This window comes from Xenopus laevis, chromosome 6S (assembly GCF_017654675.1).
Source record: "Xenopus laevis strain J_2021 chromosome 6S, Xenopus_laevis_v10.1, whole genome shotgun sequence".
Classification (NCBI taxonomy): domain Eukaryota; kingdom Metazoa; phylum Chordata; class Amphibia; order Anura; family Pipidae; genus Xenopus; species Xenopus laevis.
The window spans coordinates 1674225-1693185 of record NC_054382.1 but is presented as its reverse complement, the minus strand read 5'-3'; the positions used below and the strand labels follow the sequence as shown (position 1 = coordinate 1693185).

The 18961-nt window shown below is 42.0% G+C and overlaps 1 protein-coding gene across 8 annotated transcripts in view; it reads right to left on the bottom strand.

Moving 5' to 3' along the window:
* Positions 1–339: 339 nt before the first annotated feature.
* The window catches only part of LOC108695509 (zinc finger protein 208), a 33393-nt gene continuing 14771 nt past the window's right edge, over positions 340–18961 (bottom strand). Inside the window, exons 1-4 of one of the 8 annotated variants that reach the window (XM_041568110.1) lie at positions 13880–14115; positions 2109–5423; positions 1667–1688; positions 340–887 (exon numbers count right to left, since the gene is read on the bottom strand). In XM_041568110.1, the coding sequence (XP_041424044.1) occupies positions 595–887; positions 1667–1688; positions 2109–4625 (2832 nt within the window). In that variant the 5' untranslated portion in view covers positions 4626–5423; positions 13880–14115 and the 3' untranslated portion in view covers positions 340–594. Of the gene's footprint in view, positions 5424–13879; positions 14117–18961 lie in introns of those variants that run through there. The other 7 variants (XM_041568107.1, XM_041568109.1, XM_041568106.1 and 4 more) reach the window with 7 other exon arrangements.

The following is an 18961-nucleotide window of genomic DNA, read 5'->3' as shown; positions in this document are numbered from 1 at the left end:
AAGAAACGTTCCGTACACGGTAAAGTTTCCCGTTTTATTTGAATTCTCTGGTGTTTGATAAGACATTTGTTTTTAGAGAACTGTTTGCCACATTCTGTGCATGAGAAAAGAAAACAGAGAGAGACATATTCTTACATTCTGTGCATATGAATGGTTTCTCCCCAGCAGTGTCGGACTGGCCCACCGGGATACCAGGAAAACTCCTGGGGGGGGGGGCCCAGGTGTCAGTGGGCCCTTGTGCTGCTCAACATTTAGCCGATTTCATGGCCATTCCCTATTTCTATGAGAACAAAAAGGCTAAATAGATGGAATAATAGATTATAGTATGTAAAGAAAACAGATTAGGAGAATAGAGGTTGAGTGAGGAGAGGAAGAATAATAATACTGAGAGTGGCCCATGGTCTAAGGTTTTTGCGTGGGCCCCTGTTGTCCCAGTCCGACACTGCTCCCCAGTGTGAGTTGTGAGGGGATAGAGAAGGTTTCTCTTATTAGAAAAGACTTTCCCACATTCTGTACATGTAAATATTTTCTTTAGTACAGTGAAACGTTGGTCACATTCTGTCCACTTGAATGGTTTCTCTCCTGTGTGAATTCTCAGATGAGCATCAATGCAGCTTTATCCCTAAATGTTTCCCCTTCTTCTGTGCATATAAAAGGGTTGTCCTCCGTGTGAATTATTTGGTGTTTTCTAAGGACTGTATTTTTGCTAAAACCTTTCCCAAAATCTGTGCACATGAATGGTTTCTCTCCTGTGTGAGCTCTGTGGTGACTATGAAGCAGACATTTACTTGCAAAACTTTTCCCACATTGTGTGCAAGCAAATGGTTTCTCCGCTTTGTGAATTTTCAGGTGCGCATTAAGGTGGGTTGTTGTTGTAAAGTTTTTACCACATTCTTCCCTGTGTGGATAGCATAATGTCTCTGAAGGCCGCTCTTTCTAAAGAAACGTTTTCCACATTCTGTACATGGGAAAGTTTCCCTTTCTTTGTGAATTCTCTGGTGTGTGTTAAGGTAAATCTTTGTAGAGAAACATTTTCCACATTGTGTGCACAGGTAAGGTTTCTCCCCTGTGTGGGTAAGAGAATGCCGCTGAAGGTTGCCCTTGTTAGAGAACATTTTGCCACATTCTGTACATGGAAACGTTTCCCTTTTTGTGTGAATTTTTTGGTGCTTGGTAAGGGATCTCTTTTTAGAGAACTGTTTTCCACATTCTGTGCATGAGAAAAGAACAGGGAGAGAAATGTTCTTACATTCTGTGCATATGAAAGGTTTCTCCCCAGCGTGAGTTGTGAGGGGATAGAGAAGGTTTCTCGTACTAGAAAAGACTTTCCCACATACTGTACATGTAAATGTTTTTTCTTTTGTGTGAAGTTGTGTGTGTTGTTCTAGGGTTTTTTTACAAGAGCATTGTTTTCCACATTCTGTGCATGTAAAAGGTTTCTCCTCATTGTGAATTATCTGCTGTTTTTTAAGGACTATATTTTTGCTAAAACCTTTCCCAAAATCTGTGCACATGAATGGTTTCTCTCCTGTGTGAGCTCTGAGGTGACTATGAAGCAGACATTTTCTTGCAAAACTTTTCCCACATTGTGTGCAAGCAAATGGTTTCTGCGCTTTGTGAATTTTCAGGTGCGCATTAAGGTGGGTTGTTGTTGTAAAGTTTTTACCACATTCTTCACACGGGTAAGGTTTCACTCCTGTGTGGATTCTCTGGTGTTTTATAAGGGCCCCATTTGATATGAAACTTTTCCCACATTCTGTGCACTCAAATGGTTTCTCTCCTGTGTGAGTTTTTAGATGAATATGAAGGTGGCTTTTTGTTGTAAATCTTTTCCCACATTCTGTGCACGCGAACGGTTTCTCCCCTGTGTGAATTCGCTGGTGTTCTTTAAGGTATTCGCTTACCCTGAAACGTTTCCCACATTCTGTGCACTCAAATGGTTTCTCTGCTGTGTGAAGTCTTAGATGACAATTCAGGTGGCTTTTTGTTGTAAATTTCTTCCCACATTCTGCACACAGGTAAGGTTTCTCCCCTGTGTGGGTAACAAAATGCAACTTAAGGCTGTTGTTTGTAGAAAACAATCTGCCACATTCTGTGCATGAGAACATTTTCGTTATGTGAATTCTCTGGTGTGAGCGAAGGTAGGTCTTTGTAGAAAAAGATCTGCCACATTCTGTACACGGGAAATGTTTCTCCCCCGTGTGGATAGCATAATGTCTCTGAAGGCCGCTCTTTCTAAAGAAACGTTTTCCACATTCTGTACATGGGAAAGTTTCCCTTTCTTTGTGAATTCTCTGGTGTGTGTTAAGGTAAATCTTTGTAGAGAAACATTTGCCACATTGTGTGCACAGGTAAGGTTTCTCCCTTGTGTGGGTAAGAGAATGCCGCTGAAGGTTGCCCTTGTTAGAGAACATTTTGCCACATTCTGTACATGGAAACGTTTCCCTTTTTGTGTGAATGTTTTGGTGCTTTGTAAGGGATCTCTTTTTAGAGAACTGTTTTCCACATTCTGTGCATGAGAAAAGAACAGGGAGAGACATATTCTTACATTCTGTGCACATGAAAGGTTTCTCCCCAGTGTGAGTTGTGAGGGGATAGAGAAGGTTTCTCGTACTAGAAAAGACTTTCCCACATACTGTACATGTAAATGTTTTTTCTTCTGTGTGAAGTTGTGTGTGTTGTTCTAGGGTTTTTTTACAAGAGCATTTTTTTCCACATTCTGTGCATGTAAAAGGTTTCTCCTCATTGTGAATTATCTGCTGTTTTTTAAGGACTATATTTTTGCTTAAACCTTTCCCAAAATCTGTGCACATGAATGGTTTCTCTCCTGAGTGAGCTCTGAGGTGACTATGAAGCAGACATTTTCTTGCAAAACTTTTCCCACATTGTGTGCAAGCAAATGGTTTCTCCGCTTTGTGAATTTTCAGGTGCGCATTAAGGTGGGTTGTTGTTGTAAAGTTTTTACCACATTCTTCACACGGGTAAGGTTTCGTTATGTGAATTCTCTGGTGTGAGCGAAGGTAGGTCTTTGTAGAAAAAGATCTGCCACATTCTGTACACGGGAAATGTTTCTCCCCCGTGTGGATAGCATAATGTCTCTGAAGGCCGCTCTTTCTAAAGAAACGTTTTCCACATTCTGTACATGGGAAAGTTTTCCTTTCTTTGTGAATTCTCTGGTGTGTGTTAAGGTAAATCTTTGTAGAGAAACATTTGCCACATTGTGTGCACAGGTAAGGTTTCTCCCCTGTGTGGGTAAGAGAATGCCGCTGAAGGTTGCCCTTGTTAGAGAACATTTTGCCACATTCTGTACATGGAAACGTTTCCCTTTTTGTGTGAATTTTTTGGTGCTTTGTAAGCGATCTCTTTTTAGAGAACTGTTTTCCACATTCTGTGCATGAGAAAAGAACAGGGAGAGACATATTCTTACATTCTGTGCACATGAAAGGTTTCTCCCCAGTGTGAGTTGTGAGGGGATAGAGAAGGTTTCTCGTACTAGAAAAGACTTTCCCACATACTGTACATGTAAATGTTTTTTCTTCTGTGTGAAGCTGTGTGTGTTGTTCTAGGTTTTTTTTACAAGAGCATTGTTTTCCACATTCTGTGCATGTAAAAGGTTTCTCCTCATTGTGAATTATCTGCTGTTTTTTAAGGACTATATTTTTGCTAAAACCTTTCCCAAGTTCTGTGCACAATAATGGTTTCTCTCCTGTGTGAGTTCTGAGGTGACTATGAAGCAGACATTTTCTTGCAAAACTTTTCCCACATTGTGTGCAAGCAAATGGTTTCTGCGCTTTGTGAATTTTCAGGTGCAAATTACGTTGGGTTGTTGTTGTAAATGTTTTACCACATTCTTCACACGGGTAAGGTTTCACTCCTGTGTGGATTCTCTGGTGTTTTATAAGGGCCCCATTTGATATGAAACTTTTCCCACATTCTGTGCACTCAAATGGTTTCTCTCCTGTGTGAGTTCTTAGATGAATATGAAGGTGGCTTTTTGTTGTAAATCGTTTCCCACATTCTGTGCACGCGAAAGGTTTCTCCCCTGTGTGAATTCGCTGGTGTTCTTTAAGGTATTCATTTACCCTGAAACGTTTCCCACATTCTGTGCACTCAAATGGTTTCTCTGCTGTGTGAATTCTTAGATGACAATTCAGGTGGCTTTTTGTTGTAAATTTCTTCCCACATTCTGCACACAGGTAAGGTTTCTCCCCTGTGTGGGTAACAAAATGCAACTTAAGGCTGTTCTTTGTAGAAAAAGATCTGGGACATTCTGTGCATGAGAACATTTTCGTTATGTGAATTCTCTGGTGTGTGCGAAGGTAGGTCTTTGTAGCAAATAATTTGCCACATTCTGTACACGGGAAATGTTTCTCCCCCGTGTGGATAGCATAATGTGTCCGAAGGCCGCTCTTTCTAAAGAAACGTTTTCCACATTCTGTACATGGGAAAGTTTCCCTTTCTTTGTGAATTCTCTGGTGTGTGTTAAGGTAAATCTTTGTAGAGAAACATTTGCCACATTGTGTGCACAGGTAAGGTTTCTCCCCTGTGTGGGTAAGAGAATGCCGCTGAAGGTTGCCCTTGTTAGAGAACATTTTGCCACATTCTGTACATGGAAACGTTTCCATTTTTGTGTGAAGTTTTTGGTGTTTGCTAAGGTATCTCTTTTTAGAGAACTGTTTCCCACATACTGTACATGTAAATGTTTTTTCTTCTGTGTGAAGTGGTGGTCTAGGGTTTCCCTACAAGAGCATTGTTTTCCACATTCTGTGCACGTAAAAGGTTTCTCTTCTATGTGGACATTTAAGTGAGAAGAAAGTCTGTCCCTTGTAGAGAAGCCACGTTCTTTATAAATGAAAGGTTTATCCCCTGTGTGTCTGGTAAGATGGTGCTTTAAACTGAAAGTGTTCCCACATTCTGTACAAGAAAATGGTTTCTCCCCTGTGTGAATTTCTTTAACTGAGTGCAGTGAAACATTGGCCACTTGAAATGTTTCTCCTCTGTGTGAATTCTCAGGTGAGTATCAAGGCAGGTTTTTTTGTACATTTTCCCCACATTCTGTGCATGTAAAAGGTTTCTCCTCATTGTGAATTCGCGGGTATTTTTTAAGGATTGTATTTTGGCTAAAAACTTTTCCCACATTCCATTCACATAAATGGTTTCTCTCCTGTGCGAGTTCTTAGGTGAGTATGAAGGTTAATTTTTTTTTGCAAATGTTTTCCCACATTGAAATTGTTTTCTTACTGAGGGAAGTTCCTTCTGGGAGTTGGGAATGTTCATTGTAATGATGGTGATTCTGAGTCTGATACAGATGTTTCTTTCCAATGTTAGGATTTGCTGGTGTTGGAGAAGTTGCACAGTCTAATGGTCTCTTGTCTTTATCCAAAGAATCACAATCATTGGCTTCTGGGGCTTCTCTATCTCTTCTTTATTTGATGCAAATATGTAAAAAAAGGAAAAAATAATTTAGATTGTCATTCACTAAAAAATGTGTATTAAGTTTTGGTTTTGTATTTTAGGTAATTAAGTTTTTTTTACAGTTTGGCATAGTCATCACCATAAGTCAGATAAATTATGTGTTATGCCCTGCTTTATGGCAGCTGAGATTCTAGCTATCTGTATAACAGAACATTCTGTCCCAGTGGCTGCACAGATCCTATCTGATCCCCATTGTAAGCAGCAGTCCTGTCCTGCTTTATGGCAGCTGAGATTCTAGCTATCTGTATAACAGAACATTCTGTCCCAGTGGCTGCACAGATCCTATCTGATCCCCATTGTAAGCAGCAGTCCTGTCCTGCTTTATGGCAGCTGAGATTCTAGCTATCTGTATAACAGAACATTCTGTCCCAGTGGCTGCACAGATCCTATCTGATCCCCATTGTAAGCAGCAGTCCTGTCCTGCTTTATGGCAGCTGAGATTCTAGCTATCTGTATAACAGAACATTCTGTCCCAGTGGCTGCACAGATCCTATCTGATCCCCATTGTAAGCAGCAGTCCTGTCCTGCTTTATGGCAGCTGAGATTCTATCTGTATAACAGAACATTCTGTCCCAGTGGCTGCACAGATCCTATCTGATCCCATTGTAAGCAGCAGTCCTGTCCTGCTTTATGGCAGCTGAGATTCTAGCTATCTGTATAACAGAACATTCTGTCCCAGTGGCTGCACAGATCCTATCTGATCCCCATTGTAAGCAGCAGTCCTGTCCTGCTTTATGGCAGCTGAGATTCTAGCTATCTGTATAACAGAACATTCTGTCCCAGTGGCTGCACAGATCCTTATCTGATCCCCATTGTAAGCAGCAGTCCTGTCCTGCTTTATGGCAGCTGAGATTCTAGCTATCTGTATAACAGAACATTCTGTCCCAGTGGCTGCACAGATCCTATCTGATCCCCATTGTAAGCAGCAGTCCTGTCCTGCTTTATGGCAGCTGAGATTCTAGCTATCTGTATAACAGAACATTCTGTCCCAGTGGCTGCACAGATCCTATCTGATCCCCATTGTAAGCAGCAGTCCTGTCCTGCTTTATGGCAGCTGAGATTCTAGCTATCTGTATAACAGAACATTCTGTCCCAGTGGCTGCACAGATCCTATCTGATCCCCAATCAGGAAGGACGTGCGTGTGAGGAGCTCCTGAGTTACAGAGCTTACCCCAGGCCCAGCAAGGGTCTGGGGGTGCAGTTTACACTTTCTTTTGGACTTTATTATTTACCTACAACTTGGAAATGGAGAGAAGGATGTCAGCTCGTGTTAAAAGTGGAACAAAGACTTTAGGTGTTGGGAAAAAAGTCCCAAAAGAAACCATAAAGAAAGTCTTTTGCAAAAGCAAGAAAACTTCATGTGAAGTGGTGTGTAATGAAGAAAACAGTGAAGAATTGATGGAATAACACAGTCAGCAGAAGTGTCTGAACAAACAGCCAATATGGAGGATTTGCCTGGTGCAAGCTCCCCATGTGAAATGCCCATGGAGAAAGCAGTGGATTCCAGCAGCCCCCAAAGTGTTTCAGAAGTGCGTAGATGTGGTGCAAGTACCCTTTTGGAGTGTTCCCTCAGTAACGCAGAGGTGGGCGACAGTGAAGTATCTGAGGCCCAGGCAGAAGGAGGGAGCTCCGGTGCTAGTGCTGAGGAAAAGGACAAGATGGCGTCCGCAAGCAGCAGCAGTGAGGCTTCAGGTGAGACTCTGAGAACTGCAGCTCCAGCACATTGTCACACCAACAACACTGAGACAAACACTGTGGAGGAAGTGACTAGCAGGGAGGCAAGCGTGAAGGATAGTCCTGCTAAACATATGGCAGGGCTTGAGGCGCTGTGTGGCCAGCTTGCTGTGGCAGTGGCAGAGGGGGCGCTGGATGGCACAGAGGAGACCAGGACTGGGGCACGGGTGAGTGGAGCACTGGCTAATGACTCTTCTAATGGGACTAGTAGTGGACACACTGTTAATACCTCACACATCATTGAATCACTCAGAGCTATGGAACTGTTAAGTAATAGGAGAAATACTTTGGAAAAAAACATTGAGAGGGAACTTTCAAATGTTAAATCTGCTAAGGGACATTTCAGAGCTCAAGGCATCAGGAAACTGGCAGAAATGAATAAAGAACTGGAGGAGGTGGTGGAAAATATGGAGGCTTTGTTATTAGTGATTAAACCATGGGAGGAGGTGTATAAAAACAAGGAACGGTTTAAACAAATGTCCAGTGGAGGGAAAAAGACCTTTGAATCCTCTTATTTGGATTTTGTGCTGAATGAAGGTGGGGGGGAATCAGATGATAATGGTGCAAATAATTTGTCTGAAACAAACGAAAAGGAAAGGAATGAAAATGTTTGTTTAACAACAAGGAATGTGCAGTCTCTGAAGGGAATGTAAATGAGGTGGAGGGGGAGGGGGAGACACAAGCTGCTGAGAATGAAGCAACTAGTGCTTTACCTGAGGAAAAACACAACAATTTGCTCAAAATGGAGTTGATCCTGAACAAGGTAAACAGGATAGTAGGTCTTTCTGGGAGAAAAGGAAATTTTTTGCAAGGCAGGAGGAATCTTTTCATGATGGGCTCACTTTCAAAAGGAGAAATGTGGTTAAAATCAAATGGGAGGGAGAAAAGGAGAAATCACCAGGTAGCCGCTATGTGTGTAAAAACTTAATCAAACAATCAATGGGATTTACTCCTGCAGATGTTTTTGCTTTTGTAAATGTGTCAGATATTGATTTTGAAATAAGTTTCAAGTTGTCTCAAGGTTTAGACAGATTTTGGAATTTATATCAAGATAAAAAGACATCCTCAGCATGGGAAGGCTTCAGGGCGAGTCCAGTCTCAAAACCAGAAGTAAAAACAGTAACAATCTTTTTTAAGAATGAGTCTGTCCCTCCTGCTGATGTGTTAGTCTGGTTAAAGAGACAATGCAATGTTTTGATGCCTTTAAAACCTGTATATAATGAGGAAGGATTTTGGGTGGTGGGTTGGAAGGCTCAAGTGAGGCTGAATGTGCAAAACAACATGACACAGCATCTCCCAAATTCATTTTTTATAGGCAGAGAAGGGGTGTTTGCTTTTATCCAGGGCAGCCCCGTCAATGTTATAAGTGTGGATCAAGGAGGCATTTGGCGGGAGACTGTACAATAAAGATGTGCACATTGTGTGGGGCCCAGGGACATGTCAACAAAGACTGCGAGAATGTGAGGTGTAACCTGTGTGCGGAACTGGGTCATACACACACGCTGATTGTCCTAATGCCTGGCACAATATTGTTAAACTTTGCCCAAGAATAGAGGAGGAAATATTTCAGGAAGATGTAACAGAAGAAAGACGGGAGGAGGAAGGGAACAATGAGGTTGCCCCCTGTCAAAGTAAAGAAAACCAAAAGGCAGAAAGTACTGTTACATCAGTGCAGGGAAGGGGGGATGACTGGAAGGTGGCAGGAAAAAAGGCAGGAAAAAAAGCAGGTAAAATGATCTTTGAAAGTGAAATCAAAACTTCAAACAGATTTGAATTGCCCTCAGGAAAGTCATGGGGGATTTGGCAGAGGAGGAAGAGGAATTGAGAAGGATTGGTGAAGAGAAAAAAGGGATGAAGGGAACAAAAAGGAGGTAAAAAAGAGAGTCAAGGAAAGGTCAATTAAAAAGAATGTGGTACCCCCCAGCAGTGGTTTGGGCAAAAGAAAGAAAGATTCTGTATTAGAATCTGAGGGTCCATCAAATGTGGAAATAGGAATTGTGGAGGAGCAAGGGAAGAAAAGGAAAGGAAGGATAGATAGTGAGGAAGAGTGGGAGTCCATTGATGAGGAGGATCTCCTGGTGGAGGGGGAGTCGTTGGGGGGCATGGGGAAACCCAGTATAAAAGACATGCAGAACACAATCCTGTGAGAACAACTAACTCTCCAAGATGCCTGAACAAATAATTAAATTTAGTACTATAAATGTGTGTAGTATTAAAAATGTTAAAAAAGACGGGAAGTGTTTAGTAACTTGGAGAAAGAAGAAAATGACATTTATTTTTTGCAACAAACAAGACTAACCAATAAGATAGAGATTTTTAATGCAAAAAGGGACTGGTAGTTGGGTCCATCATTTTGGTCCATAGCAGAGGAAACAGCAGGGGGGTGGGAATTCTTTTTAAGGGATTCTCAGACATTAAGGTAAAGAGATTTTTAGAGCTTAAAGTGGGTAGATGTATTTTACTAGATGTAAATATAAAAGGAGAAAGTTACAGACTTATAAATATTTATGCCCCTCATGCAGTGATAGAAAGAAAAGATCTGTTAGAAGAAATAAAACAATACTTGTGTGTTTCTAGCCAAGTCATTTGGCTGGTGATTTTAACCAGACCTTAAATCCAGGAGATAGAACTGGGAGATATAACAAATATGAAGGTGCTTTCTTGTTAGGTATAATTAAGCAGGCGGGTTATATTGATGTGGCTACTTGGGGAGGGAGGAAAGCAGTACATACATACTTTTGCTCCAATAGAAGTAGTCGTATTGATATGATATTTGTAAAGGAAGGGGAGGTCTTCTCTGATGTGAAGGAATCATCAGTAGATTTCTCAGATCATTTAATGTTATCCTTTACAGTGGGAACATCAGATCTTCCCAAGAGAGGCAAAGGACTGTGGAGGCTGGGAATTGGGTCTCTTAAAGAAGCAGCAGAGGATGGCTCTTTTAAGGTGTTTTTTGAAGCCTTGTGGTCAAAATTCTTTTTCTTTGATTCTGTGGTACACTGGTGGGAGGAAGCAAAAAAAGAAATCCGAACTTTCTTCACAAAACTATCTGTTAAACGGGAGGGTTTAAGATCTAAAAAATACCAGTCTCTGAGGAAGAAGTTGGAAACCTTAATTTCGGCCGGGGTGGTGGGGGAAAAAATTGCCCGGTTGAAATATCTGATTAGACAGCATCAGTACAGTCGCAAGGACTCTATGATTCTGGAGAGAGATTTTGGGGCAAAAAACTCCCTGATCCTTTTCAGAATTGTAGAGAGACCTTTAAGAAAAAGCAGGTGACTGGCCTTATTGACTCCGAGGGAGTTATACAGAAATCCAGGGAGGGTATCCTCGGGGTTGTAAGGTCGTACTATGCTGATCTGTTCAGAAGTAAAACTTTGGAGAGGGAAAGGACTGAAAACTTTTTAAAGGCGACCCCAGGACCTGATACAGTAAATTTGGACTTTTCCCCATTGACAGCAAATATTGAGGAGGAAGAGGTGGCGGGTGCGATTGATAAAATGCACAACAAGAAAGCTCCAGGGCCTGATGGGCTAACAGCAGAGTTTTATAAGACTTTAAATCGCTGTTAGTCCCGGTGTTAGTTAAGATCTTTAATGAATGTTTGGAGAGGGGTATGCCTGAGTCAATGAGGTGTTCTTCTTTAATTTTGCTGTCAAAGGGGAAGGATGATGAGAAGGTTGAGAACTGGAGGCCGATTGCCCTTCTCAATTCTGACAGAAAGATTCTGGCGCGGATTCTTTTTTCACGTTTGATTTTGTTTTCTGGCACTTTATTATCGTCCTGTCAGTTCTGCACGGTGAAGGGGCGGAGCATCTTTGGGGCCCTCCTTACTTTAAGGGAAGCCTTGGAGTCATGCAAAGCTCATGGGTGGGGAAAATACCTGTTGTCTTTGGATCAAACTAAAGCTTTTGATAAGGTTAACCATGACTATCTATGGGCTGTTTTGTCTAAATACGGCATCCCAGGCAAATTCATTAGTTGGTTAAGGATTTTGTATGAAGGGGCAAAAAGCTTCCCACTGATTAATGGCTGGCAAGGTGAAACCTTTGATGTTGGGGCCGGGGTGCGGCAGGGCTGCCCTCTGAGTCCTCTTCTCTATGTATTTGCTCTGGATCCCTTCCTGAGGATGCTGGAGGAGAAGGGCTTGGAGGGGGTCTGTGTGCCCGGCGGGCAGCCACTCAGGTTTGTAGCCTACGCGGATGATGTGTCAGTGGTCATTTCTAAGCAGGCGGAGGTTGAGGTGATCACTGATTGTATCAGAAGCTACTCAAGGGCCTCTGGATCCTCAGTTAATCATGAAAAGTCGGAAGCTTTTTGGACTCTAGGAGGGGAACCGGATTTTCAGGCCGGAAATTTCCCAGTGGCCCCAGAGCAGGTTAAAATCTTGGGAGTAAAATTTGGAAGGGATGATAATAGCAGATTAAATTGGGAAGAGAAAGTGGATGTTGGTTTGGCAAAAGTTCAGCGTTGGAGATCTTGGAAGCTGACCTATAGAGAAAGGGTTAATCTGATCAAGACCTTTTTGATCCATTGTTTCTTTTTGTTGCTTATGTGTTTCCCTTGCCAGAATCTCTCTATGCTCGGGTTTACAGTTTGTTTTTCCAGATGCTCTGGGGGAGTAGGCTGAACCCGGTAAAAAGAGGGGTAACATTCCTACAGAAGAAAGAGGGAGGTCTAGGGATGGTTTGTCCAATTGCCTTCTTTGGCACCATTTTTCTTAAATTCAATTTTGGGAATCTGGGTCAAAGGACGTGTTCTCTGTGGGAAAACTGTGTCAGATCCTGGGTTTCGCCTTTTATCAGAGACTGGGTGGAGGGCGGTAGAGTGAAGGGGGTCCGGATCAGGGGGGGAGGTTTTCCGCAACATATTGCGTTAGGTTTAAAATTGTTGAAAAAGTGGGTTTAGGTTTCAATGATATTGAAAACTTATCAAGAAAACAGTTGTATGAACAAGTGCTAAGCTCCTTTTTTGTTGTCTCTTTGAGTCCAAAAGATTGCCCTGTAAAAGTCATGGGGGAATGCATTAAGTTTTTGAATGGAAAAAGACTCCCAGAAAAAATGTTTGATAACGCATGGTTGGCCCTACAGGGGAAGTTATTTGTAAGGGGAAATTTAAGTTATCTAAGTACAGTAAATAGTTTATGCCCCTGGGACTGTGGAAAAGAAGAAACAGTAGATCACTTTTTATTAGAATGTTCAGTCTCAAAAGCCCTTTATGATCAAGTTTTAACAACTTTGGGAATCAATAATTTCTGTAGAAACACTTACGGGGAAAGAGCCTATGGAATTGTAACTAATGACCATCCTCTGGATAAAGAGACCCTCTTTGTTATTTTCTCAGTTGTTCGATATTTCTTATGGATGAGGAGATGTGGTAAAACTTTTGGGAGAGAAGAAGGATCTATAGATTTGACAACCAAAAAGATTTTGAAAGAATTATACCTGATAAAATTGAAAGAAATAAATATCAATAAAGAAAACAATAAATTGTGGAGGGGGTAGATTTTTCATGGGAAAAAACTATGGATTTTTGAATATGTATCTGTTGTATGTTTTGATTTGTTTGTTATGACATTTTGATTTTGTTTATTGTTATTGTTCATATTTTTAATAAAAATCCCTATCTGATCCCCATTGTAAGCAGCAGTCCTGTCCTGCTTTATGGCAGCTGAGATTCTATCTGTATAACAGAACATTCTGTCCCAGTGGCTGCACAGATCCTATCTGATCCCCATTGTAAGCAGCAGTCCTGTCCTGCTTTATGGCAGCTGAGATTCTAGCTATCTGTATAACAGAACATTCTGTCCCAGTGGCTGCACAGATCCTATCTGATCCCCATTGTAAGCAGCAGTCCTGTCCTGCTTTATGGCAGCTGAGATTCTAGCTATCTGTATAACAGAACATTCTGTCCCAGTGGCTGCACAGATCCTATCTGATCCCCATTGTAAGCAGCAGTCCTGTCCTGCTTTATGGCAGCTGAGATTCTAGCTATCTGTATAACAGAACATTCTGTCCCAGTGGCTGCACAGATCCTATCTGATCCCCATTGTAAGCAGCAGTCCTGTCCTGCTTTATGGCAGCTGAGATTCTAGCTATCTGTATAACAGAACATTCTGTCCCAGTGGCTGCACAGATCCTATCTGATCCCCATTGTAAGCAGCAGTCCTGTCCTGCTTTATGGCAGCTGAGATTCTATCTGTATAACAGAACATTCTGTCCCAGTGGCTGCACAGATCCTATCTGATCCCCATTGTAAGCAGCAGTCCTGTCCTGCTTTATGGCAGCTGAGATTCTAGCTATCTGTATAACAGAACATTCTGTCCCAGTGGCTGCACAGATCCTATCTGATCCCCATTGTAAGCAGCAGTCCTGTCCTGCTTTATGGCAGCTGAGATTCTAGCTATCTGTATAACAGAACATTCTGTCCCAGTGGCTGCACAGATCCTATCTGATCCCCATTGTAAGCAGCAGTCCTGTCCTGCTTTATGGCAGCTGAGATTCTAGCTATCTGTATAACAGAACATTCTGTCCCAGTGGCTGCACAGATCCTATCTGATCCCCATTGGAAGCAGCAGTCCTGTCCTGCTTTATGGCAGCTGAGATTCTAGCTATCTGTATAACAGAACATTCTGTCCCAGTGGCTGCACAGATCCTATCTGATCATTTACCTCTCACTTCCGGATTCCCTGGGACTTCCTTTTCCACAGATTCTTCCCCCAATCCTCACATCAGCTTCCCAGGCTCCTAGTGTTCTTGTCACCAGTCAGTTTGGGGCCAATTCATCCCGGGGCCAGTGGCTAGAGTCTCTGCCAGGAGCACTGCCATTCACATGTGGCAGTTTATGAGAAACAAAACTCACTGCCTGTTCTGTGTGTGTAACTGCCTCAAAATGGTGATCTGGCTCCTCCCCCCAAGGAGACAGGAACCTCTTGGTCCTAGTGCTGGTGGGATTTCCCAGTATTCCAATAACTTGCTCCTCTGAGTTGTGTGTCCCACTATGTGACCATGTGACCAGCATTACATTACTGAGATGTTGGTGTCATTATCAGGAATATTTTTATAGGGCAAAGAGAAACCTCACCACAGAGGGAAATGAAACAAATGCAGCTTGTAACAGGGACAAAAACATTGAAATATAAGATTTAGTTCATCTATTAATAACAACACTGATTAAAGCTCATTCCCTGGGTGTAATACACATATCAGTGGCTGAGGGGTGACTGATACTGTTTGTAGTACAAATCCTGCCATGCTCTTCATTACTGTGTTTAGTACACGTATGGGACCTGTTATCCAGAATGCTCGGGATCTGGGGTCTTCCATTTAAAGGATCTTTCCATTATTTGGTCTACAAGAAAATCATGTAAACATTAAATAAGCTTAATAGGCTGATTCTGCTTCTAATGAGGAGTCATTTTATCTTAGATTGGTTTATCTACAATGCACTGATTTATTTTTACAGAGAAAAAGGAAACCATTTTTTCCATTTTGGATTTCCACTATGGAATTTATGGGAGACGCCCTTTCTATAATTTGGAGCTTCCTGGATAACAGGTTTCCGGATAACCAATCCCTTACCTGAATTATGTTACAAGGGAATGCAGGAGAATCTATAGGGAAATAAAAAGAGAGAAGAAAGGCTCTTGTTTTTTGGGGATAGTCCTGGGGTAAAGTTGTTGGACTGTGTTGGGCAGTCACAGGGCAAACAAATAACAAAAAGTTGGTACAGAGGTGGTCCCTTTATTGCAGGGATCCCCCAAACTTTTTCAACCATGAGCCACATTCAGATGTAAAAAGAGTTGAGGAGCAACACAAGCTTAAAAATGTAGCTGGGTGGCTCAAAATAAGGGCTGTGATTGGCTATTTGGTAGCCCTTATGTCGATTGGTAGCCCACAGGAGACTATTTGGCAGTACTGGTTTTTATACAACTAAAACTTGCCTCCAAGCCTGGAATTCACAAATAATCACCTGCTTTGAGGCCACTGGGAGCAACATCCAAGGGGTTGGAGAGTAACATGTTACTCACGGGCTACTGGTTGGGGATCCCTGCTTTATTGGCTAAGATAATCAGAGCAAGCTTTCACAACATTTTAGCTGAATATCTTAGTTAACCAATAAAGGGATCCCCTATATACCACCTTTGTTATTTGTGCCCTGGGATAGAGCTGCACATCCCCTGGGACTATCTGGCTGTAGTGCAATTGATTTTTCTTGTTTCACTTTAGCTCCTGGAGGATGTATTTTCTAAAGGCTGTGGCCACTCTAAGGGCTCTTACATACGGGCGGTTTTACCTGCGCTCCCCAGCGTCGCTCTTTCTTCCGTTCAGCCGCAGGGGCAGACACACTGTTACATGCGCCTGTGTGAGTACAGACCTCTTCACAATAATTGAGTGCGTCTACTATTGTTTTGCCCTGTGGTTGAACAGAAGAAAGCGCAACGCATGGAGAGCACACGAAAAAAACGCCTGTGTGTAACAGCCCTAAGTGGTCAGTTCAAAAAACTCTCAAGGTGCAGGTGCCATGGGCAAAATCAATAAAGGACAAGTCAGCCCAAAAATAGCATTTCATAACAAGAGTCACAGAGTTTAGTTGCTGAGCTGGTGCTGCAGATATAAAATGTATTAGTACAACATCTAAAACCAGTTCCCCTCAAATGTTCACCCCAACTTCTAATAAAATAATATTGGTGGCCTCCAGGACTTCCCAACCAGCAGACTGAATATCTGTAACTCAAATTATTCCAAAAATAGATCTCCTCCATATACAAAATGTAAGTTTGGACGCTTCTGCTGTAATCCTCCACACTCCTCTGTTGTCTCCACTGATTGGTAAATTGTCCAGACTAATCCACTTTAGGCCAACAGATATTTCCTCTTAACAGGCTACTCACTGGTGAAAGCAAATAAATCAACTCAAAATGATAAGTATTGGGTGCTAAACAGTAAAGTCTGGGTGCTGTTCTGCTTACAGTAAGTTTGTCAAAACCTGATTTACTTTGCACTTAGTTTTCCCTCAGTTTTAGGCGGGTGGGGATTGATTAGTTGCACCTGAACAGACTGTATAAGTAGAACCCGTGCGACTCCAGCGGAACTTGCTCTAGTGTTTAGCTGCTCTTAAGTGTTTGTTCTTTAAGTGGGGGATCTGTAAGTGGAGTTATAAACACTGGAGTTGAAAACTAAAGGAGGTTCAAACTAGGTCGATGGTTTGTTCTAAACCCTAATGTTTTTGTATTCCTATTTGAATCTGTAACTGTTATAGGGTTACCACCCAGCCGGTATTTTACCCGCCTAGCTGCTAAAACACCTGCCAAGGCCGGGATTATAAATTTACCGGCAATGTAGCTGCCGGTAAATTTGTAATACCCTTCAAAAAGACCCCTCGGCCTTCCTCTAATCCCCTGTAACTTACCTTTTCTCCTCAGTCTATGGTTCTCCGTGACGTGGCCCCGCCCCTTTTGACATCACGACCCTCCCCTTTTGACATCACAACCCTCCCCTTTTGACATCACGGCCCTGCCCCTTTTTTTCCGCCCCCCCACCAGCCGGTAAAAAATATAAGAAAAGGTGGCAACCCTAAACTGGGATAATTGCGTAGGGATAATCAGACTCACTGTGTCCATCATCAAATTTCCCCACTCACAACAAGCTTTATACTGGGTTCTTTTCTTACAGGGATTGGTCACTGGTTATAACAACAATTACCAGACTGAGAATATGAGCATAACACCAGGTATAAACAGAACTACAGCTCACATTTCTTATATGGGCCTGCAATCCATTATGGCCCCCACTCATGTTGCAGCACCAGCAAAAGAGCAACCAATTCTGTTATTTATATTCAGATACATTTTCCAGTTGATCAGTAAAGTGTTTCACCAGTTGTGCTCGTCATTTATAAGAGCAATAAGTATTTCACGTACATCTCTGTCTCTCACATATCTCAGAATAGTGAATGTGAGGCAACTTTGGGCGACTATTGAAAACGCATCGCCGCATGTGCATTAGCGCAGGCGACTTTTCATTCTAGCCTATGGGGTAAAACGCGGAGCCAGTTCGGAGAGATAGTCGCTCAAAATACGAGGCGATTAGTCGCCAGGCGACAAAATCTCCCCGAATCTCCTCGGGGCAAATTCACTAAGATTCGTAGTTGCGCCAGGCGTAACTTCGCCGCACTTCGCCAGGCGTAGTTTCGCCAGCGCTTCACAAATTCACTAAAATCCGAAGTTGCGCACAGGGGTAGCGTAAGGTTGCGAAGTTGCGCTAGCGTTGATTCGCTATGTAAAGCGAAGTTACGCTAGCGAAGGCTAATTTGCATACGGCACCAAATTCAAATTTCAATGGAGGAATACGTATCAGCACTACAAATGCCAAGAAAACCTTCAAATCAGCAAATAAAATGTTTATTTTGCCCTACACATGTGCCCACTGTCTAGGTAAGTTGCCATGAGTCAGGAAATGTAGGGGGGAGGAAGGGGAGCCCCAAAAAAAATTTCAATCTTTTTCAGCCTATCACCCATAATGTAGAAAACACGCCAGCGTTTTTTGGGACTTAGAAAAATTTTTGACTTTTTTGGAAACAATCCCTATCTACTCTATTGCGCTTCGCCTGGTCTGAGGTGGCGAAGGAAGTCTGGCGTAAAAGGTAGCGTTCAGCAAGTTAGTGAATTTGCGTAGTTACGTCGCAAGCGAAAATTCGCCTGGCGTAAGGGTGCGAAGTAACACTAGCGAAACTACGCCAGCGTTCGTTAGTGAATTTGCGCAGTAACGAAAATGCCAAACGCTAGCAAATTAATGCTAGCGTTCGGCGCTTCGGCGCTTAGTGAATTTGCCCCCTCGTGTGGCCTTACCCTAACACTATTTTACCATCAAGCAACATTGGTAAGAAGCATTGATGCAAGTTCCTAAATAAATGTAGACTAAAGTTCCTGTATAAAGGGACTGTATAAATACATATACATACAACTAATATCAGATCACTATAGTCTTGGATATTGTGTGTGTTCAAGAAATCACTCAAGCCTCTCTTAAAGGAGCACTGTCAGTTAATGGTGCTGCTCCTGCAGACTTCTGCACTGAAATCCATTTTTTAAAAGAGCAAATGGATTATATTGAAATTTGAAATCTGAAATTGGGATAGACATATTGTGAGTTTCCCAGGTGCCCTCATCATATGACTTGTGCTCTGATAAACTTCAGTCTCTCTCTGCTGCTAAAGAAACAAAAATGAATGAGCAATAATAGATGAGATACAATTGGCTTTAATCACTACTTAAATTGCCATAATGTAAACCTAAAAAACACAATAGGAATTAATCCCCAGAAACCCATATAATACTGTACTTAATCAATAATGCATTAGTTAAAATGGTGATATTTATTGAATAACAATGCCAACAAATACATGAAAAAACCTTACGACTCCTGTAAAAAAAGGCCCCTCCCATCTGTGACACAAACAATTGTATTACAAGATAATACAATGACTATGATTGGTAGCAGCTGTTGCTATGTTGAACTGAAAAGTCTACCAAAAGTTAGTAAAAAAAACACAAAATATTCCTATTTGTAAGATGAATCTATTAGCATTGAGAGGAATTCAAACAGAGATGCACCAGCTACAGACTGATTGTGCATGAACTTGCTGTAGATAATTCACATAAATCCCATCTGGTGATGCAGAAAATGATGTAAGTGTAACAGGGACTTCAGATTGTAAGCTCAATGGGCAGGGACTGATCAAAATGTAATAA